This window comes from Mesitornis unicolor, unplaced genomic scaffold (assembly GCF_000695765.1).
Source record: "Mesitornis unicolor isolate BGI_N332 unplaced genomic scaffold, ASM69576v1 scaffold4803, whole genome shotgun sequence".
Classification (NCBI taxonomy): domain Eukaryota; kingdom Metazoa; phylum Chordata; class Aves; order Mesitornithiformes; family Mesitornithidae; genus Mesitornis; species Mesitornis unicolor.
The window spans coordinates 13220-32935 of record NW_010176574.1 but is presented as its reverse complement, the minus strand read 5'-3'; the positions used below and the strand labels follow the sequence as shown (position 1 = coordinate 32935).

At 37.1% G+C, this 19716-nt stretch overlaps 1 protein-coding gene across 1 annotated transcript in view; it reads right to left on the bottom strand.

Annotated features, from left to right (window-relative positions):
* Positions 1 to 19716, bottom strand: part of LOC104538538 (mitogen-activated protein kinase kinase kinase MLK4) — a 37956-nt gene that overhangs the window by 5029 nt on the left and 13211 nt on the right. Inside the window, exons 2-7 of the mRNA XM_010181772.1 lie at positions 16485 to 16665; positions 11233 to 11381; positions 10339 to 10514; positions 5581 to 5821; positions 3526 to 3648; positions 62 to 212 (exon numbers count right to left, since the gene is read on the bottom strand). Coding sequence (XP_010180074.1) covers positions 62 to 212; positions 3526 to 3648; positions 5581 to 5821; positions 10339 to 10514; positions 11233 to 11381; positions 16485 to 16665 — 1021 coding nt within the window. The remainder of the gene's footprint in view (positions 1 to 61; positions 213 to 3525; positions 3649 to 5580; positions 5822 to 10338; positions 10515 to 11232; positions 11382 to 16484; positions 16666 to 19716) is intronic.

Sequence of the window (19716 nt, the reverse complement as noted above, 5' to 3'; positions counted from 1 at the left end):
TACCGATTCAGTTACCAAGAACACTTAGTATCATCAAACAAACAAAATGTAATAGACATACTTGTCCTTACAATCTGCACGATCCTTTGTTTGAACTGAACTTGGTCCCCATGTACAACCTTTCTTTTTGAAATTTCTCTTCACATCTTCAAACTCTTCTTGGTGATAAGTTGTGCTCCTTCCCCAAGTTCTGTTGCTTTCATCTGAAGTTACTAGAGATTGGATTTAAAGACACAAACAAACAAAAAAAACCACCCACACATAAATAGCATTTCCAAAACAAAAATATTTTGATGGAACAGAATGTTTTGTCTACTGCAAAAACATTTTGACACAGTAAGGCAAGGAAGAGTAGACAAAATTAGAATTTTTTTTTTCTTTTACAAAAACCACCATGCAAACTGCACTGATCCAAAGAGATGAGACAGCAAGAAAAATAATTTATGAGCTGACAAGAGACCCAAATTAAAGATAAAGCAGCAAACCAATCATATTTTCCATGCTTCCTTTAACTGAGAACCTTATATTTAGGTAAATCAGACAAGTGAGTTAGACTGAGCACTTAAGTTCCAATGAAGAAAATAAATGCTGTGGAACCACTGGTATCAAATGAAACAGAATATTCCAATTGTGAGAATGATTAATGTTTTCTTTCTCACTATACCAAAACAAATTATAATTTTAAAGTGTCAAACCTTCATTAAATGCTTAGTCTGTCACTGTCTCAACTGCTAAATTAAACAGAACCAGCGCCTTTGAAACATAATGAATTCTTGCCTTTTTTCATAACCCCACTGGGAAGTTCATATTCATTTGTGATATCTACATCTTGCTGGTACACATATACACTGTTTCTTCGGCCACTAGTTGTGTGTGTATCTGTTTTGGGAATCACTGAGGAAAAATTAAAAGAACGTAGTAGACATCTTAGTCAAACTGATTTCAGAAACAGAACTGTTTCCCTTGTATATTTATCTTCGGGTGATAAAGCCCAGATATTTAAAGGCACTAAGCATCTTTTGATAGCAGGTTTTTCCTGTAGGGTTTAGAGGATCCTCTTTCTAGGACCAGATCCAGGCAGGTAGGTTTTCATGTATGACTAACTGCAAAAGTAACCTGCTATCAACTTAGCTTGCTTACAGCTACAATGGAGAGATCCAAGAGAGGAACAACTTAGTCAGTTCTAACAGCATGATACAAGAGGTGGCATCTACATGCCTATGGTTCTGCCACTCCTGCACTGCACAGCACTCTCCTCCTGTCTCACCACACACCACCTCACCAGCAGATCTTCCCCTGTAGTATGGCACTCTACTTGCCTTCATTATACTCCCATTTGCAACCACATTCCAAGATCTATGGAATATATCTTCCTGTTTTTTCTCTTCTCTTTAAAATACCCTTCAAAAATCAGCTAAATTTGTTTTAGTAACAAGATTCACAATTAAGTAGATGTTTATTTTAACTTAAACTTTTCAATTTGGAAGCTAGTCTCACTCAGGGCAAAGTGAAGCAATCAAGTAACCAATTGTTAGATACGCCTGTTCACCTTTATTTGAGCAAGTCTTCTTGAAACAATGACACTTTGAAGTTAAATCAAGATAAAACATTATTGTGGGAAAGAGAATTTATTTTGCACAGGTGCAGATGGGTGTGGAAGCTAAATTGTTTCAGCTAGATACTCCTGAGAGATCTGATAAGCTTTTCGGTAAAGCCTAGGGATCCAAACTCAGAAAGAGAAGTGTACTTCTTTTAAACGACAGCTTTTATATAGTCCTCTATGTTCTAATTCTACAACTACAAATGCCTGCTCAAATATGAAAAAGAAAAGAAAAATCCCCAGTGGCACTTAGCACACATCCGAGGAGTGGCACTGCTATACCTTACATAGGGCTATGCATTGAAAAAAAGAAAAAAAATCGCTCAAGTTTTCAGAACCATGCCAATACCTGACACTTGCTTCATTTCCAAGCATTTCCATACTCAGCAAGGAGATTCAAAGATAAAACAAGACAGTTTATGCGTAACTATGACATCTTACCAAGAATAAATCTTTCTTACCCTTCTGCAGTAAAAAAAATAACCAACCAAAAAAACCACAGCACATGGTTTGAGGTTGGGAAACCATTATCAACATAAATACTGTGCAGCTAACATTGGAAAAATACTTTACATCTCGAATTTTCAGTAAGAATAGCAAGACAGGGTTTCTCCACCTCTCTCCTTTATCCACAACATATGGGTAGTAATGGTTGTCACCCAGGGAACTGTATCAGTTAGAGTTCATACAAATAGAAGTTACTGCCAGGAAAGGCACCACTTCTCCTTTAGACATTAATAATGAAAAGTATTTCATAAGGCAGAGGTATTCCAAAGGAGATGAGAGATCTGGTTTCTATACAAACTTTAAACAAAGTTTCAGGCTGCTTAGAAATAAAAAATATTAAAAAAATAAATCTTTAAATACCTACAGAACACTATGTTGAAAAAAATCCCCACACATTTTGATTTCCCCTCCTCCTTATTTACGTCTGGTAAAATGAGATTCTGAAGTAATTTCCTTCAGAGGTGACTGCCCTGGCAAGAGAAGATGGTCACCATCCATAAGCAATCAGCTGGAACGTGTTCCACTGACTTCATATAGAGAGAAACTTGAGGCATTCCATGCTGAGCATGGATAATCAGACAATCTGCTTTACACAATAGATCAGACAGTACAAATGCAAGCAGTGAATCCTGTAGGAATTCTTCTCTATCTCTACGTATTTTCATTCCCAAATACAAATGTGGGCTTCATTGTAACAATATGTTTTCTTCCATATTCAGGGTACCCCCCACTACATGAGTAGGAACACACCTTCTCTTCTGTCATCAGTATACATGGAACAATGTAGACCTACAACTGTACCCACAATTTTATTTTTGCTTCTTTCTCTTGTTTTCAAAAAACTTGAAGCAAGCTTTCATCTCTGTTTTTCTTCTGGTTCTGTCTTTGCCTAAAGCTTCCTTCTTTTTTGACATACACAAGCTGGGTTGCTGGCTGATTCTTTGACCTGTGCATTTTACATGTCTCCCTTACTCTCTGAATCTTTCTTCTTTCCCTTCTTCTTCTTTTCTTTTTCTTGATAGTCCATAACTGATTTCCTTTATCAACTCCAGTACCTAAAAAAACTTGCTTTCCATCTTACATTGGTTTTAAAAATGATTCTTTGCCTTTTGCCATTATAAATCTTGATTCTTCATTGTTTTATCCCAGTCAGTTTACAATTGAGTTCCCAAAGTTGTTAAGGAAAAATATGATTTAAAGCAGTCCCAATCATTTTGAATTACTGAAAATGAGTTCGTATTTAAGCAAGATTGTCCCTCCCATCAAAGAACAAGTTGCAAATGTTAGAACAACTTAACAGACCTGAAAAGCACGCAGAAATCTGTCTGGAATCTGATACTACTACCAGTCTTTCGATGAGTATATAGAACAAACAGTTTTTATTAACCAAATTAACAAATGAAATGGTGGAGACTCACACTGTATAGCTCGAAGACGAGGAATTATTGTGGGGCTACTTGATGGACTAGAGCTGTTACTGTTTAAACTCCTCCTCTTATCCAGATTGGGAGATGCCTGCACTGTTATTTTGTGCTGGAAATCTGTAAGAGTAAAACCAGATCAGTTTAAATGTTCTAAATAAAAATTCTTCAGGAGATTATACTGCTGTACTTCTAAAAACAATTGAAGCTATATAATGAATTAGACTTAAATAGTGAAGAGATGTTCATATTAAAATCACTGACAACTCTAACTCTTAATTTAACAGTTTAGACACTGAGTCAAACAGGCAGGATTTCACAGCTTCACAGACATTGTATGATAGGTTTGTAGTAAGATCAGCAAAAGCAGGTAGGTCTAAGTGAACCCAAACTGAGATGCATTCACATCACTAGCTGGCATTCAGTCTTGCTGGTTGTCACAGATGGAAAGAAAAATATCAGTATTTCATCTCAAATATTCATGGCAATATTTGCCTTGTTTTTTTAACATCTCATTCATATACAACATAAAAACTGGCATTAACAAAGAAGTTACATCTATCAACATGTCAGAAAAAAAAGAGACAAACTACAGAATTACAAATATTTATAGCAATGTAGTAAAAAAAAAAACCACCCTAATTTAAAAACAGCAAAAAAACAAACAAAAAACCCCAAACCAACAAATATTGGCAAGTAAGAAAAAATTTATGAAATAAAATTTGACAATATGCCCCTCTCTAATCCCCATGATCAGTGCAATTAGATTGTATGCTATTCTTACAACAGAATTGTCTGAAGGACAAGTTCATCTGAATGATTCTTGACAGTAAAGAGCTAAGTGGGATTCTGAATAAAACTCTTCATTTAATCACTTTTTCAAGTTAAATATGAACAGGACTGGAAACAAAGGACCAAATACTCAGTTTAAGCTTATGATCCAGCATAAGCTGGGTTGGACTAGATGATCTTTAAAGTGCCTTCCTACCTAAACCATGCTATGGTTCTATGAAACCAATCTAACATGCTTGCCTGGGAGGCTGTAGCACGCTTTTTATTTGATTTACAGTTATTAATATTTTAAATTAAGGAAAAATAAGTATCTTTCACTAGTGCTGAAATAGTAGTCTAAATAGTACTGACCTCTTTGTGTCCTTTCAACTACCAAACAGCTATGATTTGGTCACACCTGTGTTAGCATGGCATTAAGTTCTTACTGCATTAGTAATAAACTGTGAGACTTGACCTGAAAGCCACTCTAAGGAAGCCCATGAACCCCAGGATGCTGGTACCACTTTTGATGGCTTTCCAACTATTGGCATAATCATGGGTTTCCATAATGCCCTCTCGTGGCAACATTAAAAAGGTGTCACTAAACCAGTCACACTAAAATACCCTGACTCTCTACAAACACACCTTCTTTGCAAAGGGGGCATTTTAATGCATTCATGGGTGGAATTAAATGCTCTGCCATTGAAATTATACCACATTTGTATTCTGAAATAATATCTTCTGCTCTACTACAGGTGTTTTCTTGAGAGAAGTAAGGCACCAAAGATTGTAACTGCTGTGTTATATTTACGATTGCAATAAGCATGCAATTTGGACCTACAAACCCTGTACTTCCAGCCTTTACAAAGTGCTGCTTTTCTACTATGTATTTGCAAGTTCAGGGCAAACAGCACTAATATTTAACCTTGTTAGAAAGTTCTGGGCTGTGATGAAAAGGTACTTTTCTAACTGCACAAAAAGGATGATAGCAAAAATCTGAACTTCTGAATCATTTGGCTCCCATGCTAGACACATTTCCCTCCAAATACAATGGACTGAATCAGGTGAAATATTCTTCCAGCTGAAATGAGGACTGCTCCACAGGAAAATCTTGTGTGATAGTAAAAAAGGCTATACAGTTCTTACTGTATCCTTTTATACTATTAGGGTAGAAGCACCTGGCAATGAATTAAAACGGTAGACAAGACTAAACAATCATGGAACTGTAGCCTGCATACTTAATTGTAACATATATTGCGAACTTTTAAAAAAATTGCAAACCTGAAGGCAAACTAATTCTGTGTCCATCTTTAAGTTTTAACCGGCTTCTTTTAAATTTGCCCTTCCTCTTCTTTACATTGGGTTTCTCTTGATTTAACTGGAATATCATGATATTCAGCTCACGTTCTAGTACATCGATCTCACGTTCTGCTAACTGTTGCTCACGGCGCTTAAGTAATTCTTCTTGAGACTTCTGCTGAAGAGCTGCTCTTGTCAACTCCTCTTCTCGTGATCGAAGCTCCTAAAGATTCACACAAGTGAAACTAAGTAATAATCTGAAGGCTGTATTCAAGGATATATCAAGTGCACAGTAGGTCATATTTCCTTACCTATTTCCATGAGGTACTATATAAATGTAACACGCACATATGACCTTCTGACAGGCCTCCTTTCTGCATAAACCAAGATTCTGTATCCAGATGCAACCAAGCATTCTACAGATTTCCTTTTAACCATTTAACTTGAGCCACTTTACTTAAGGAAGGTAAGCACTGGCAATGGGAGCAACACATCCAATCAAAGATTATCAGCTTACAACCTAGCAGAAAATGTGTTCAAAGTACATCACATCAGAGACTCTCATAGCATAAGTGCTGCTCTTAGATAGCTCCTATGCACTAACAAAGTCAATGACCTGACGAATACACTAATGAATGCCTTTATCTTAAATTTTCTAGTCTTTCCTGTTTTTCAGCCACGTACTAAGTAGTAGTTTTCTATCTAAAAAAGAAATCAGTATTACATCAAATGAGGATTGGTGTAACAGGATAAACCAAGTCATACAACAGAAGACAGATGTTTCTTAATTAAAATCTAGCAGGTATCTGTATAACATCAAACAGCTAATAGCCACTGAGTTACACCACACAGACTCTCCAGCCATCAATTCCATAGCATAGTCATTCTTTTCTCTTTATTCTTTTCTGCTTTGGAGAATGAAAAGTTTTAGTAAGGAAGCTAGTTAATTTTTCAGGGTAAATGAATCCCCAAGTCTAACCCGCTGTAAATTCTCATTTCCCTCCTCCTCCCATCCTATTAAAACCGGACAACATGAAAAAAAAAGCTGGAAGGAGAAGCTGCGTGAATTCAAATTTAGGATTAAAGTACTTCCGAGTTCACATAGAAAATATATTTCTTACTGTATCAATACAGTTGATTATTAATCAATATTGTTGATTATCCATCTCTCATCCTTAAAGTCAGATTCCAAAAATCTCAGTAACTAAGCAAAAACTGAGGGCCTCTATTGAAAAAGTGGACAGTCTAGAAAAAGTAATAGTGTTCCCACACTGAGAGGATAAGTATTTACTCTTTTCCAAATAAACTAATTAAAAACAGACTTACTGCAATTAGTTATGCAATGTTTTTACACCACTCTACAATTAAAGCTAGGAAGAATTCTATATTTTAGTTGCTCAAGAGCATCTGTCAAAAGAAGATTGTGATCTTCTCTTGGGAGTGGGCGTCACCACTGCTCATTTACAGCAAGCCCTTGAGGAAATTCCTCCAGCTACAAAAGTTCCTCTTTTACAGGTCATGTGACTCCATGCAGGATTTTTTGTTTGTTTGTTTCCTGTATTATTATTACTATTATTATTACAGAAATACTTCATAGGCATTACTTTCTCCTGAGTACCTGCCAGTAAAATTGATACTGTGCCAAATTACATAAGCCTACACGTATGAAAACCTTGACTAAGTCAAAGCTACATGCTTTCATTCTTAAACAGGTTTAGCTAATTAGAGCAGATGCCTTTGGAGATGCATTTATTTTGGCACGTAAGGAGGAGTAAATTCCATTTTATCTTTTCTCCTCCCTAATTAAGCTTAACTAACTTTTACACCAAAATTATGACTTCTCCCAAAGCTTTGTGCCAACTTATTTAATCCTAAACTTGATTTAGTCAGATACTTCTTCAATAGGAAATCTCACACTGGACTAATACCTCTAGAAAATACAAAAATAAACAAAAACTGGAATGGGAATGCCTGTGACAATTGCTCCCAGAGCTAAAGGGAAAATGGTTGGTTTAGCATTTGCTAGAGGGGCAGAAAAGAGTTATACCCTATGGCAGGTTGTGGCAAGTAAATGCAGTGGTTGGTGAGCCCACAGCAAGTAAAAAGGAAAGTGTCTACTCTCTGTAGAGTGACTGTAATGCATTTGGAAAGGAAGAGATCTAACTGCTACAGAGGCACACAGCACAGCTCTGACAACCTGTATGCCCACTGCAGGCAGGGCAGGGACTACGCAGGCAAGACTTACCCAGTTCTGTAAACAGAAATGGAAGAGGGAAAAGCAGAGGGTGGAGGAAAAGGCAGATAGGAAGTACATAAGACTATGATGATGATACTACAATCTTAGTGGTGTGATCAATAAATTCTGATACCACATATGCTGATATCACAATAGATCTGCAACGTCACACCCATCAGTAGCCAGTAGTCCACAAATAGCCATTTGTGACATGAGAAGTGATGAGGAACAAAGGCTGCTGACAGTGACTTGCAAGATGAAAGTTTAGTTTTTGCTTTTGTCAAAGTTATGTGACTACATCTTTTAAAAAGATTTCTTCACAAGTCACTGCATTTAGATTCTATTCTTCCCCATCTGTTACCACTTCATGAAAAATAACAACAAATATATACTGGGCAATAATTATACAGTAACAAAGACCTGTAAAGAAGGAATCTGTTTCTACTAGAAGCAAGTCTAACAGGGGCTCAAGAGGACAACTGGCCTATTCCAACTGTTATCTTTATCAAGTTGTCTAAAAGAAAATGATTAAAAACTAGTTGAAGTAACCAAAAGAGAGAGCAAAGAGAATTAACAGTGAGCACTCTTTTAGCATAAACATATCATGATATGAGAAAGAACATCAATGACAGGAATCTGGATAATCACAGAATGGTAGGGGTTGGAAGGCACCTCTGAAGATCATCTAGTCCAATCCCTCTGCCAGAGCAGGATCACCTAGACGAGATCACACAGGATCGCGTCCAGGCAGGTTTTCAATGTCTCCAGAGAAAGAGACTCCACAACCTCTCTGGGCAGCCTGGTCCATTTACTCTCATGGTAAAGCAGTTTTTCCTTACATTTAAGTCGAACCTCCTGTGTTTCAGTTTGTGGCCCTTGTCCTGTTGGTGGGCACAACCAAGAGTCTGGTCCCATCCTTCTGACACTGGTCCTTTAAATATTTATAAGCATGAATGAGATCTCCCCTCAGTCTCCTCCAGGCTAAACAGACCCAGCTCTCTCATCCTCTCTCATACGGGAGATGCTCCAGTCCCCTCATCTTAGTGGCTCTGTGCTGGACTCTCTCCAATGGTCCCGTCCTTCTTGAACTGGAGAGCCCAGAACTGGACACAATACTCTGGATGTGGCCGCATGACGGCAGAGTAGAGAGGGAGGAGAACCTCCCTCAACCTACTGGAAACACATTTTTCTTAACGTACCCCAGGATGCCCTTGGTCTTCTTGGCCATGAGGGCACATTGCTGGCTCATGGTCAGCTGCTGCCCATCAGGACACCCAGGTCCTTTTCCCCTGCTCTCCAGAAGGTCAGCCCCCATCCTGTACTGATATACAGGGTTGTTCTTCCTCAGATACAGTACCCTACACTTGCCCTTGTTCTATTTCACTAAATTTCTCCCTGTCCAACTCTCCAGCCTGTCCAGGTCACACTGAATGGCAGCACAGCCTTCTGGTGTGTCAGCCACTCCTCCCAGCTTTGCATAATCAGCAAATTTGCTGAGGGTATGCACTGTCCTGTCGTTCAGGTCATTAATGAATATATTGAACAGAGGTGGACCCAGTACAAATCCTTGAGGAAATAATAACAAACAAGATAAACTGAATTTGCTGATTCATGAGTACAAGTTTGACCTAATTGATCTTACTAATATCTGTCAAGCAGATTTCTAAAACTGCAGCACTGAAGGAGATCAATATTATAAACATATTCAAGAAGAAGAAAGATAAAAGCACTATTCCATTTTTAGAAAAGAAGCCACATAATACAGTCATATAACAGGATGAAAAGCTTTTCATTGCCAACACTGAGGAGAATGTTCAGCAGTAGCTGAAAATTTGTGGTGGTTATAAAGATTAGGTAAGAGGTAAATAAACTCTGGTTTGTTTGTTAAGTGATGCATTCAAATATCCAATTTAAAAATGTTTTTAAAAGAGCCAACATGGCACATTTACAGATCTAAAACCTGTTTTCTTTAGGGAGACAAGTGTGAATATGTTTTTTTTCAACTGCCTGTACTTCTTGAATGAGTCATTCACATGATAACCCTCCCTCACTACAATAGCATTACACTTCCTATCAAACTTTACATTTTACATCAACTGAAATAATTCTACCTATAGTTTCAGCATACAGAATTGTTTACTGTTTTTGTTAAAGGAAAAAGGGAAAGGCAACATTGTCTGAAATTTTAGAAAACCAGCATTCAAACCTTTTTTCTAAAGTTTGCTGCAAGACAGTTACAGGGTTATCTTAAAATACTGTCCAGAAACATTAACTGAATTTAAGAATAGTACATCCATCAACTAAGGCAACTAAAATTAATAACGAGAGAGTAAATCCTGTCTTCCAAGTAGTTTATCCTCTCAAGTATGTCTCCACTACTAAATTAGGTTTCTAGTATTATATTGGTAAGCCACAACTCAAAAGCTCAAAACTGCCGTATCACATACATGCACATACACACATACCTTTCCTTCACTGTCATGCAATCAGGAAAGTCAACTTACTTTTTCCTTAGTTCTCAATTCATTGAATATCTGCTGAATTTCCAATTTCCAGTCATCTTGCATGGAATGGAAAGACTCTTGAGGCATTTCAGTCATAACTGCCCCTTCAATGGCAGTAAGCTGTTCAAGAATTAAGGCAAACGATGGTCGGATATGAGGGTCCTGCTCCCAGCATTCTAGAATTTATCAAAATCCCATCAGTTTTTAATAATACACAGAACCTACTGAAGAACTACATTAATTTCAAGTTACTTGCTAATGTACTTCAAGTTCTAACATGTTCCCTTTATCTGTAAGGCTTACCTCGTTCCTTTTCCATTTAAAGGAGTGACATCTACCTATCTGTACTCAGAGGAGTGTCTCAGTAATTTTTTTCCCACCTTTAACTTTAATAGCAAAACTAGCATTACTGCACATAATAGGTAAAGAAATTCATTAAACACAAGGAAAAAGCCATTAGCAAGCAATGTTTATTTCTCTCTAAAGTGTTTCCAAAACATTTTTGACACTAAAGAAGAAAAAATATGAGGAAAAAAAAATGGCATTTGTCATTTTTCCCCTTGGGATTTTAATCTTAATGTTCTGTAGTATATCCTGTAGTTTATGAAAATTAATGCAGCTTGAGTGTAAAAGGAAATCAGTAAAACCAGAGCAAAAAAAAGTACTGTGTCACTACTGAAGAACTTAAGCAGTACACTGTAATACTGCATGACTTCCTCATAAACACATTCAACTGTCTGCAACACCAGATTGCTGTGAAAACAAAAACCAAAATACTTTGCACCCAGCACGTTATCAAATGAGGTGTTTATTTTGCAATGCCATGACTATTACAGGCAAGGATACGTAACCCCAAAATGTAACTAATGAAATAGGAAGAAACAACATAGATACCTTTCATTAGTTTTGCAAACAGTTCAGGGCAGGTGGATGGGATGGGCAAGGTAAGCTTATTGACAGCAACTCCATAAGCCACAGCAAGGCCATCGATGCCCCGGTATGGAACTTCTCCTGTAAGCAGCTCCCACAGCAGCACTCCGTAACTACAAAAGGCATTATTTTTAACGGTTATTTTCTGAATACTGACACACTGTTTCCTCAAGAACAAACAAGCATCTGTCCAGACATGCACTGAAATTCATGAGGATTTCCCATGTCAAACGTGAATGTGTTTAAAGAGTTAGCTCTACTTGAGTCATCTTGCACCTTTCCACTATAGCAATTAACCAAACTGGATGCGACTAAGACTGGATTGCACTCCTATTCAAAATGTAGCCTGAAGTCTCTTTTATAGAAATGCTAGTATCATGTAAATCTCACAATCAGAAGTCTGAACAACAGGAAATAAAGCAACCCTCTCCCCAACAAAAACTAACCAAAACATACAAAAAAAACCCAACACAACCTTAGAAGAGCATTCAGGCCACGCCCCTTTCCAAACGTGTCACAATAATTTACCAAAAAATAAAATAAAATAAAATAAAATAAAATGAAAAACAAACAGAAAAAAACCAGCTTTGCTTGGAAGTTTGCATTTCTAATCTCATGTGTTATATAAAGGCTTGTTAACTTTTCACTTCCCACAGAAGATGCAACAAGACTGAGAAATGACTACACACAACTAATTTCTCCATACTAAAAAAAAACCCAAAAACCTAAACAAAACAACGCTGTCTCCAGTGAAACTTGGTGGTGTGAAGAGATCTTTTCTCAGCATCAGGTACAGAAATCGAGAATCACAGCAATTCCTATTGCAGCAGCAGTAATTGTAAGAATTTTTGCTATGCTCTCCACTCTAGAAGAGGAGCTGTGGGTGTTGATTTTACCTTCTTTGGGTCTGTGTGCCCAAAGCTTGGCTTCCTCAAATGATCCAAGTCCCTACAAAGGGCTGGGACAGCACATATGCTGCTCTCACTCTAGAGCTCCTCTTCCACTACTACTGAAATGGGTAGCTTTCACAGTCATTTTCGTAGAAATAGGAATTATTCTCTTTAAAATGTAAGCCTAATGTGGACTTCATGACTGGATTTGTTGCTTTTCCTCCTGCCAGGGAACCACTCTCTGCAGAACTAGGATACAAAGGACAACCTATTGCGGCTTTCAAATAGTAAAGTGAGCAGACAAAAGGAAAAAACAGAATACAAAGTATTGCTCTTGCTCTTTCTCTGCAGGTGTGTGAAGAAACTATCTGCAAGTTTTGCAGGACTGGACTGAACTCTCCTACAGGAGGAGGAATGTATACAACACTGGGGAGGTAACGGCTGTATCTACATATAGATCACTGGAACAGGTTGCCCAGAGAGGTGGTGGAGGCCCCATCCCTGGAGACATTCAAGGTCAAGCTTGATGGGGCTCTGAGCAACCTGATCTGGTAACACTGTCCCTGCTCACTGCAGAGGGGTTGGACTAGATGGTCTTTAAAAGGTCCCTTCCAACCCAATACATTCTGTGATTCTATATACCCCTTCCCTTGCTATGAACCCCTTTGTACTAGAAATACCACCTCAAAACTACAGCAGATGAGACAGGGAGAAGAACACAGACTGTTAAAGTTTTTCTATCACTCTCTCCTTAATGAAAACAAGTAATTCAGCATTATACAAGATCTTACAACATCACTTTAATAAATAAGACAGCAAACTATGCAATATAAGCACAGGTATCAGCAATGTTTTGTTTATCTATGTTCTGTTTATCTAAGAAATTTTGCCTATCATAACATCTTAGAAAACTAATAGTATAGTGCTAACAGTTAATCAAAAGCTGAGGAATTCAGTTGACTCCTGAAAAATAGAAAGTAGAATATTAGACTATAGTCTTGGGCTTCTTAATAATTTCCTCTCATTTTTCCCAATCTAATCTCTGCACTTGCTTGTATACTCAAAGGAGGATAAAACTAGTTCCAATTTTGTTTTAGATCAGTGGTACTTCTGACAATGAGTACAACATTTCCTCCAGTACATACACATTTTATGTGTGATGGAGGAATTCTACCCAACTACATCTCATCTGTGTGCTTAGAGAAAGCACAAAAATAACGTCATGCTCTCTCAGCAAGCGTAGACTGTTCTTAATTCAAGGAATTCTCTTGTTCAGACTAATCTATACATGTTTAAGCATGAACTCTGAAATTAAGCAGAACGGTAAGTTTAACTAAAAAGAAATAATCTTCTACAAAAAGTTGACACACTATTAGGTTTAGTTATGTTTTCCATTCAAGCCTCTAATCCTAAGTAGTTCTCAACAGCGCCAAGAAGGTGGTTGTAAAATTTTAATCAGACCAACACAGTAATAGCTTGAAAGCACCTCCTTTATAGGAAGCAGTCTTAATACCAAGTACCAAGAGCTGTGGGGAGAGAAGAGTGGGGAGGAACCCTAAAGACATTTTAATCTTGCCATGCTGCAGTTTTTGGGAGGTACTAATCATTATCTAGGACAACAACTACTTACTAACTTTCTCAGCTACAGAAGTAGCCACTTTGTGCATTAAATTTAACCAACCCATGTACAGTTGTCCCACGTATACAATCAGAGCTTCTAAGAAACAGCTTTTTTTTAAAGGAGCAAAGACCACCTCATTTTCCATCTTCAACAGAAGGCCAGAAGTACAGGCCTAATATGCTTGAATTATACATTTTTAAGCCATGAAAATTAATGCACCTTCAAAAAGTCCTTCTGAGTATTTTCATTTTTAAAAATTATTCTAGAGACATCAAATGTGATTTAAGCCTTGCTATATCTCATTCCAGCAATAAATTGCTGTTTTTACATATTTTAAAAGCTGATCAAAATGAAGGTAACTAGAAGTTCTCAAAGTTTATTTTACTCTACAATTAATCTTCTGAAGTAGACGTTACTACGCATTGCTACATGAATCACTCCAAAATTATATGAACGTACCAGGGAAAAGCAGCTGCTAATTCTGTCATACAGTAAGTACTCCCTGACTTTGCCAAGAGCTTGTACATCAGACACACGTGCTACTGTAAAGACTGAGGCACACCACCAGCACTTGGAAATCCGTGGGCATATTTGCACCTTCAGTCTCCATACACAAAACCAAGACTGAAATACCACTAAAAAATGGAAGGGAAGGGCTGAAGGAATGGAACTCTTGATTGGGAATCTGGAAGAATATGCCAAAGAATAATACACGCAGTAATTATTACTATGGTTTGGGAAGCATAGGATACATACACAGGGCCTAGAAAGTACCAGCTGCGCTATCTAGGATGACACCAGAGCACTTGCAGCCTGGAAGCCTTTGCATTAAAATACTCTTACAACATTTCTGAGCACTGGCCCATTTTTTTTTTCTTTCTTCTAATAAGAAGTCCACAGACTTCCTTTGGAGACTCAGTACTCAGTAAGTGTAACTGAAGTTCAGAACTTTCCTGACATATACTGTGTTCTTGTCTTAGAGGGACCCATACTTAAATTTGTAACCTGAATGCTTTTTGAAACAAAAACCACTCCCATAAAGCAGGGTATTCTTTATTTACTTTTCTTTTAAAAAAAGAGTAAAGATAAGCAATAGAATAGATCAAGGAGCAGTAAGCAGAAAATCTTCAGAAGCCAAGAAGGTCTAAACTATACTGTACAACACAGCCTTTCTACTTAAAAACCTCTCCTGTTAGATGTCCATCATTGAGCTAAATACTTACATTTTTACAAGAGAGGCGTGCAGGAGAGAAGGCGAAGAAGAGAAATACTGTAGGTTCCAAAAATGTAAACTAATGTTGCAGCAGATTATAAAATAATTGCACCAAAGCATACCCCCTCAGATACCTAAAATCACAGCAACAAGACTGGACAGGACCTGTAATTAAGCATGGAATACAGCTGATTAGGGTAACGCCTACACCCAACCTCCACCCCGCAAAAGAAAAAAAAAAAAAAACAAAGAAAAAAGGAAGAAAGAATGGAAAAAAAGGAATGAAGCCAAAGATGTTTCTCAACTGGGCATCAACTCAGATGGATGTAAACAAAATGCTGAAAATCATTTCCAGACACAAGGCAAATGGGTGTCACGAAACAGCAGATACAGAATCAATCTGAGAATACCAAAAGTATTACTTCATGCTATAAAATATCAGACATCTAAGCAAAATAGGACCCTATTGAAGAATTATACAACACAGCGCATGCTTAAGAAGGCATAAAAGAACAGATTAAACTCTTCCCCTCCTTCCCAAAATAGCTACCTTGGATTCTTCAGAAAGAAAACGTTTCTAAAAGGAAATGCAGACTTTTCAGCGTGAGGCACAGCAGCTTTTAGAGCCTATTGTGCAATCACTGCTTTCCCCACCCCCCACTCACAAAACAGAACTAAATTAAAACTAAACTTTAAGTTACATTTCTACAGTACATGTACCCTACACTACATCACTCAAAACCATAGAATTTATATGATCCACAATAATGTCTTGAGAGTCATATTATTTATATGATCCACAATAATGCCTTTAACAAGAAATTCACAAATTTAACATAGGGAGTTCCCCACCTTTAAAATTAGAGAGCAAGTTAGAACAATTTTGTGCTGAACACACTCTCCTCAGTTCAGCTACTGGAAGCAAAATCTCTATAAAAGTAAAAGCTTAGATCTGATGTTCACTTTTGCACATGATGACATCCTAGATTCCTAAAAAACAGCACTAATTTAAGTTAACATTTGGCAAAGTTCTGGTTTACATTTATCAGACATAAGGTAATAAGTGGCTGGTCTAATTTCTTTACGCAGAATGAGACTTTTCAGACATCTAATATAAAGTAAACATACCAATACAAGATCAATCATTTGTTAAGGTATCAAAAGCATACAGCTGTTTATATTAAAACTCCAAATGAAATACTTAGGTATCTTAACCAATAGGTATTTTAAAAGCTTTTCTTCATGAGATCTTGCTTTCTTAAAAAAAAATAGAATAAAAAATTTTCTATTATTTTTCCTCTCCCCCAGTTTCTAAGTCATGAACAACTAAAGGTAGATCAAATGAACTAGATGCTGAGAAATGAGTATGTTTCTTAGGACAGCTCTTCTCATCATAACTTAGGAAATGACCAAAAAACATCCAAATAAAAATTAATTCAAAAACCTCGACATAGTTCTACTGAACATGGTCTTCAGCAGACAAACTTCTTACCTCCAAATATCACTTCCTTTAGAAAACATGGAGGACTTGATAACTTCTGGAGCCATCCATGCGTAAGTCCCTGCTGCACTCATTTTAGTTGTCCTGTGCCACTCTCTAGCCAGACCAAAGTCTGTAATCTTCAGAGTTTTATTACAAATGTCATCGTGTTCCATCTTCTCTAGCAACAAAACTGCAAAAGATTGAATTTGTAAATTAATGTGATGCGAACCAAATAAAAATATCCAGTCCTGTTATTAATCCTGCATACAATTTGTACTGCACAGATAACTGTATACTTTAAATGTTGTGAAAATATTATTGCAATTTTTATAAACATGAAAAAGGTTTTTGATAATTCTAAGCTATTCTAATTTATAAAAGAAAGAAATACCTACAGTGTCATGCATTCTTGATGCAATTGTGTGACTAGATTAAACTACCACAAGAAATAATAACAACAACAACTGTAAAGAGATGTAAAGTACAGCACCTAAGTTTAAGAAAGCCCACAATGCTAACATTCCACAGATTATTATAAGCTGTGAAAAAGGCATAACTCTGGAACGAGATTCTGAAGCAATAAAAATAGCAGTAGTAGTAAAACAAAAACAAATGTTAAGAATTCTTATAAAAGAAAAGAAAGCGGGACATATGTCACTGGTTAAAATCCATCCTTAATACTGTACATATCCTTAATACTGTACCCAATCCTGGCTGCTCCTCATCTCAAAAAGTATATAACAGAACTTAAAGAGGCATGGAGAAGGACACAACCAGGGTGCTCAAAGCAGCCTATCCACAGCTACAAGGACTAGGAGTCTTTCCCCAGGAAAAGAAACATCTGAGAACAGAATCTGTATCACTATTGTTCATAGTTTCTCAACACAAGAAACAGACATCACTGAGCAAAATTAACAGATAAGAATCAAACACGTGGCAATCATTCACACAACACATATAGGTAGGTGAACTTTAGAATTCTTGGCATAGTATGTGAGTACCTTTATCTTATATGGACTTAAAAAGCACCTACACAAATCCACAAAAGACAAGTTAATAAAGACCATTTATATCAAAAAAGTGGGTTTAAGTTCAAGAAATCCCTGGGCCACAAATCAGTACAAGTTGGGAGACTATATACACCAAGGGAGTTAGCTTGCCTTGGGAGTCCCCAGCTGGCAACAGGATACTGGACTTGGGTCAAATCCATGTTACATTATATCCACAGTGCCTTCACAGATGTTAGAGAGTAAATTATCTTTTTTCTGCTGTTGCATCCTACAGTGTGCATTCAGTGTCTGCTTTGTTCGTAACACAACACGTAATACACCTTCACAAAACTGGGTTGTTGTGTTAGAGCTCACAGGGTAAAGACAACAGACACAAAGGAACTGCTATTAACAAACCATCATTTTAATTCCATATTCAGTTCCTCTGTTGCTGTCTGTGGTAGTAACTGTTATTTTAACAGAAAGTTAAAGCTGATCTCCTGGGACATGGATCAAAGGTTAAATTACAAATAAGAAGAAACATAAATGCACGTGTTTTCCAACTGTACATACAGCAAAACACAGTACTGGGAATCCACTATTAAAAAAGCAGATGAAGAATTCCCTTCCCTTATAGAGGAAAAAAATTGATGACCTTGCATTTGCAATTGCAATAAATCATTTTTACTGGTACAGATTAATTACACTCTTAAAATATTTCAAAAATTACATCAAACCCAGATGAAAAAGGAGAACCCACACTCTGCCTCCAGCAAGCTTCTTAACACAGAGTAGATAAAATGAAGGCCAAAATGGTACAAACCAAGAGCTCACCAGTCAACCACCAGAACAAGTTAAAATCATGCAAGAGTTTTTATACTTTTATACTTGAATCAAAGACCTATTGTTTGCTATTTGATTTCAAACATGCTCAGCAGAATTCCTGACATTCCTTGTCAGTCAATGTGACCGAAACGAAAAACAGACAGTCTTGCAAAAGGTAGTAACTGGCATGTCACCAAGTTTCATCCTACAAAGGGACAATGTTTCTTAGCAGTTCAAACTTCCCTTTCCGGCCGGTAGCCGGGAAAACAGCAGTACTACAAACACACACAGATTACTTAGCAGCTGTGTAGTAAAAATGCTCGGCATAGCTGAGCAGTGCTCTGTAAGTGCTTCCCTCACAGCAGCCTAGCAACCTTCACTACAGCATCCTTCTGCCACCACTGCAGCTTCCTGGCCCCTGCTGGCTGCTAACCTGGGAGGAGGCACTTCTACAATCTCATACTTCCCGTGGTCACTCATCTCCACTTGTTTCTTCTTCAAACCCTGTAAACTGTCTTTGCAGACTCCAATAAACTTACAATATTAAGTTGGGTAAGAGCCAGTTTAGCACTTTCTAGTTTAATTTTAACACTTTTCAGACATTTTCTTTTCCACAAAGTATAAAGTTCATACTTGCATTAGTGCTTTCCTTCTGGCAAATAAAGACTAAAATATTTAAAAGTACAAAGCTCATTTGAAAATAAATTCAAACCTATCAAAAAACGTGAATTAGATTAGGAATGTAGAAGTGTAACAAAATCCTATGTCAATCTCATTTATTTTCACAAAAGCAAAACCATACACTTTGACTATTTCTGAATTATTCAAAAATCTAAGAGAAGGAGACCAAGTTGGATGTGAGAAGACTATTTTGTGCATACTAACATAAAACGTCATCTTGGACTGTTATTCAAACATTGCAGGTACTGCAGTCAAAACAAAATATTTAGTCAAATGTTTGACGGTCGCATATTTTCCCTACCACTTACATAATTTTCAACTCAGTTCTGAGTTTAGCACACCTCCCTTTATGACTCTACCTTTCTGCAATGAGATCAAGGGAAAAGCAAATTTCTTAACATCGTAGCAGCAGAGGTTAGGGTGCCGTATACCAGGCACTGCGTGAATATGACAGACAGCATATGCCCAGAACCATTTCTAGCTGGAGGACAAAGATATATTATTGGATGTTATTTTCAATAGTTTCATGAAATACATGTATGCCAGTGATTAACTCAGTTCTAGGTCTGGAGCTATGAGTATGGGGAGAGCGTCATCATCAGATTTTAAGATATTGCCCCTTTTATCTTACCCTCTTTTGGCCCTTTAGAGTCTTTTTCTACTAATGTTATGGCACACTGCAAAGATTTTATGGTGTAAAAGTATATAAGATGTTCCGCATGCTTTTTAAAACTAAACCTACCACA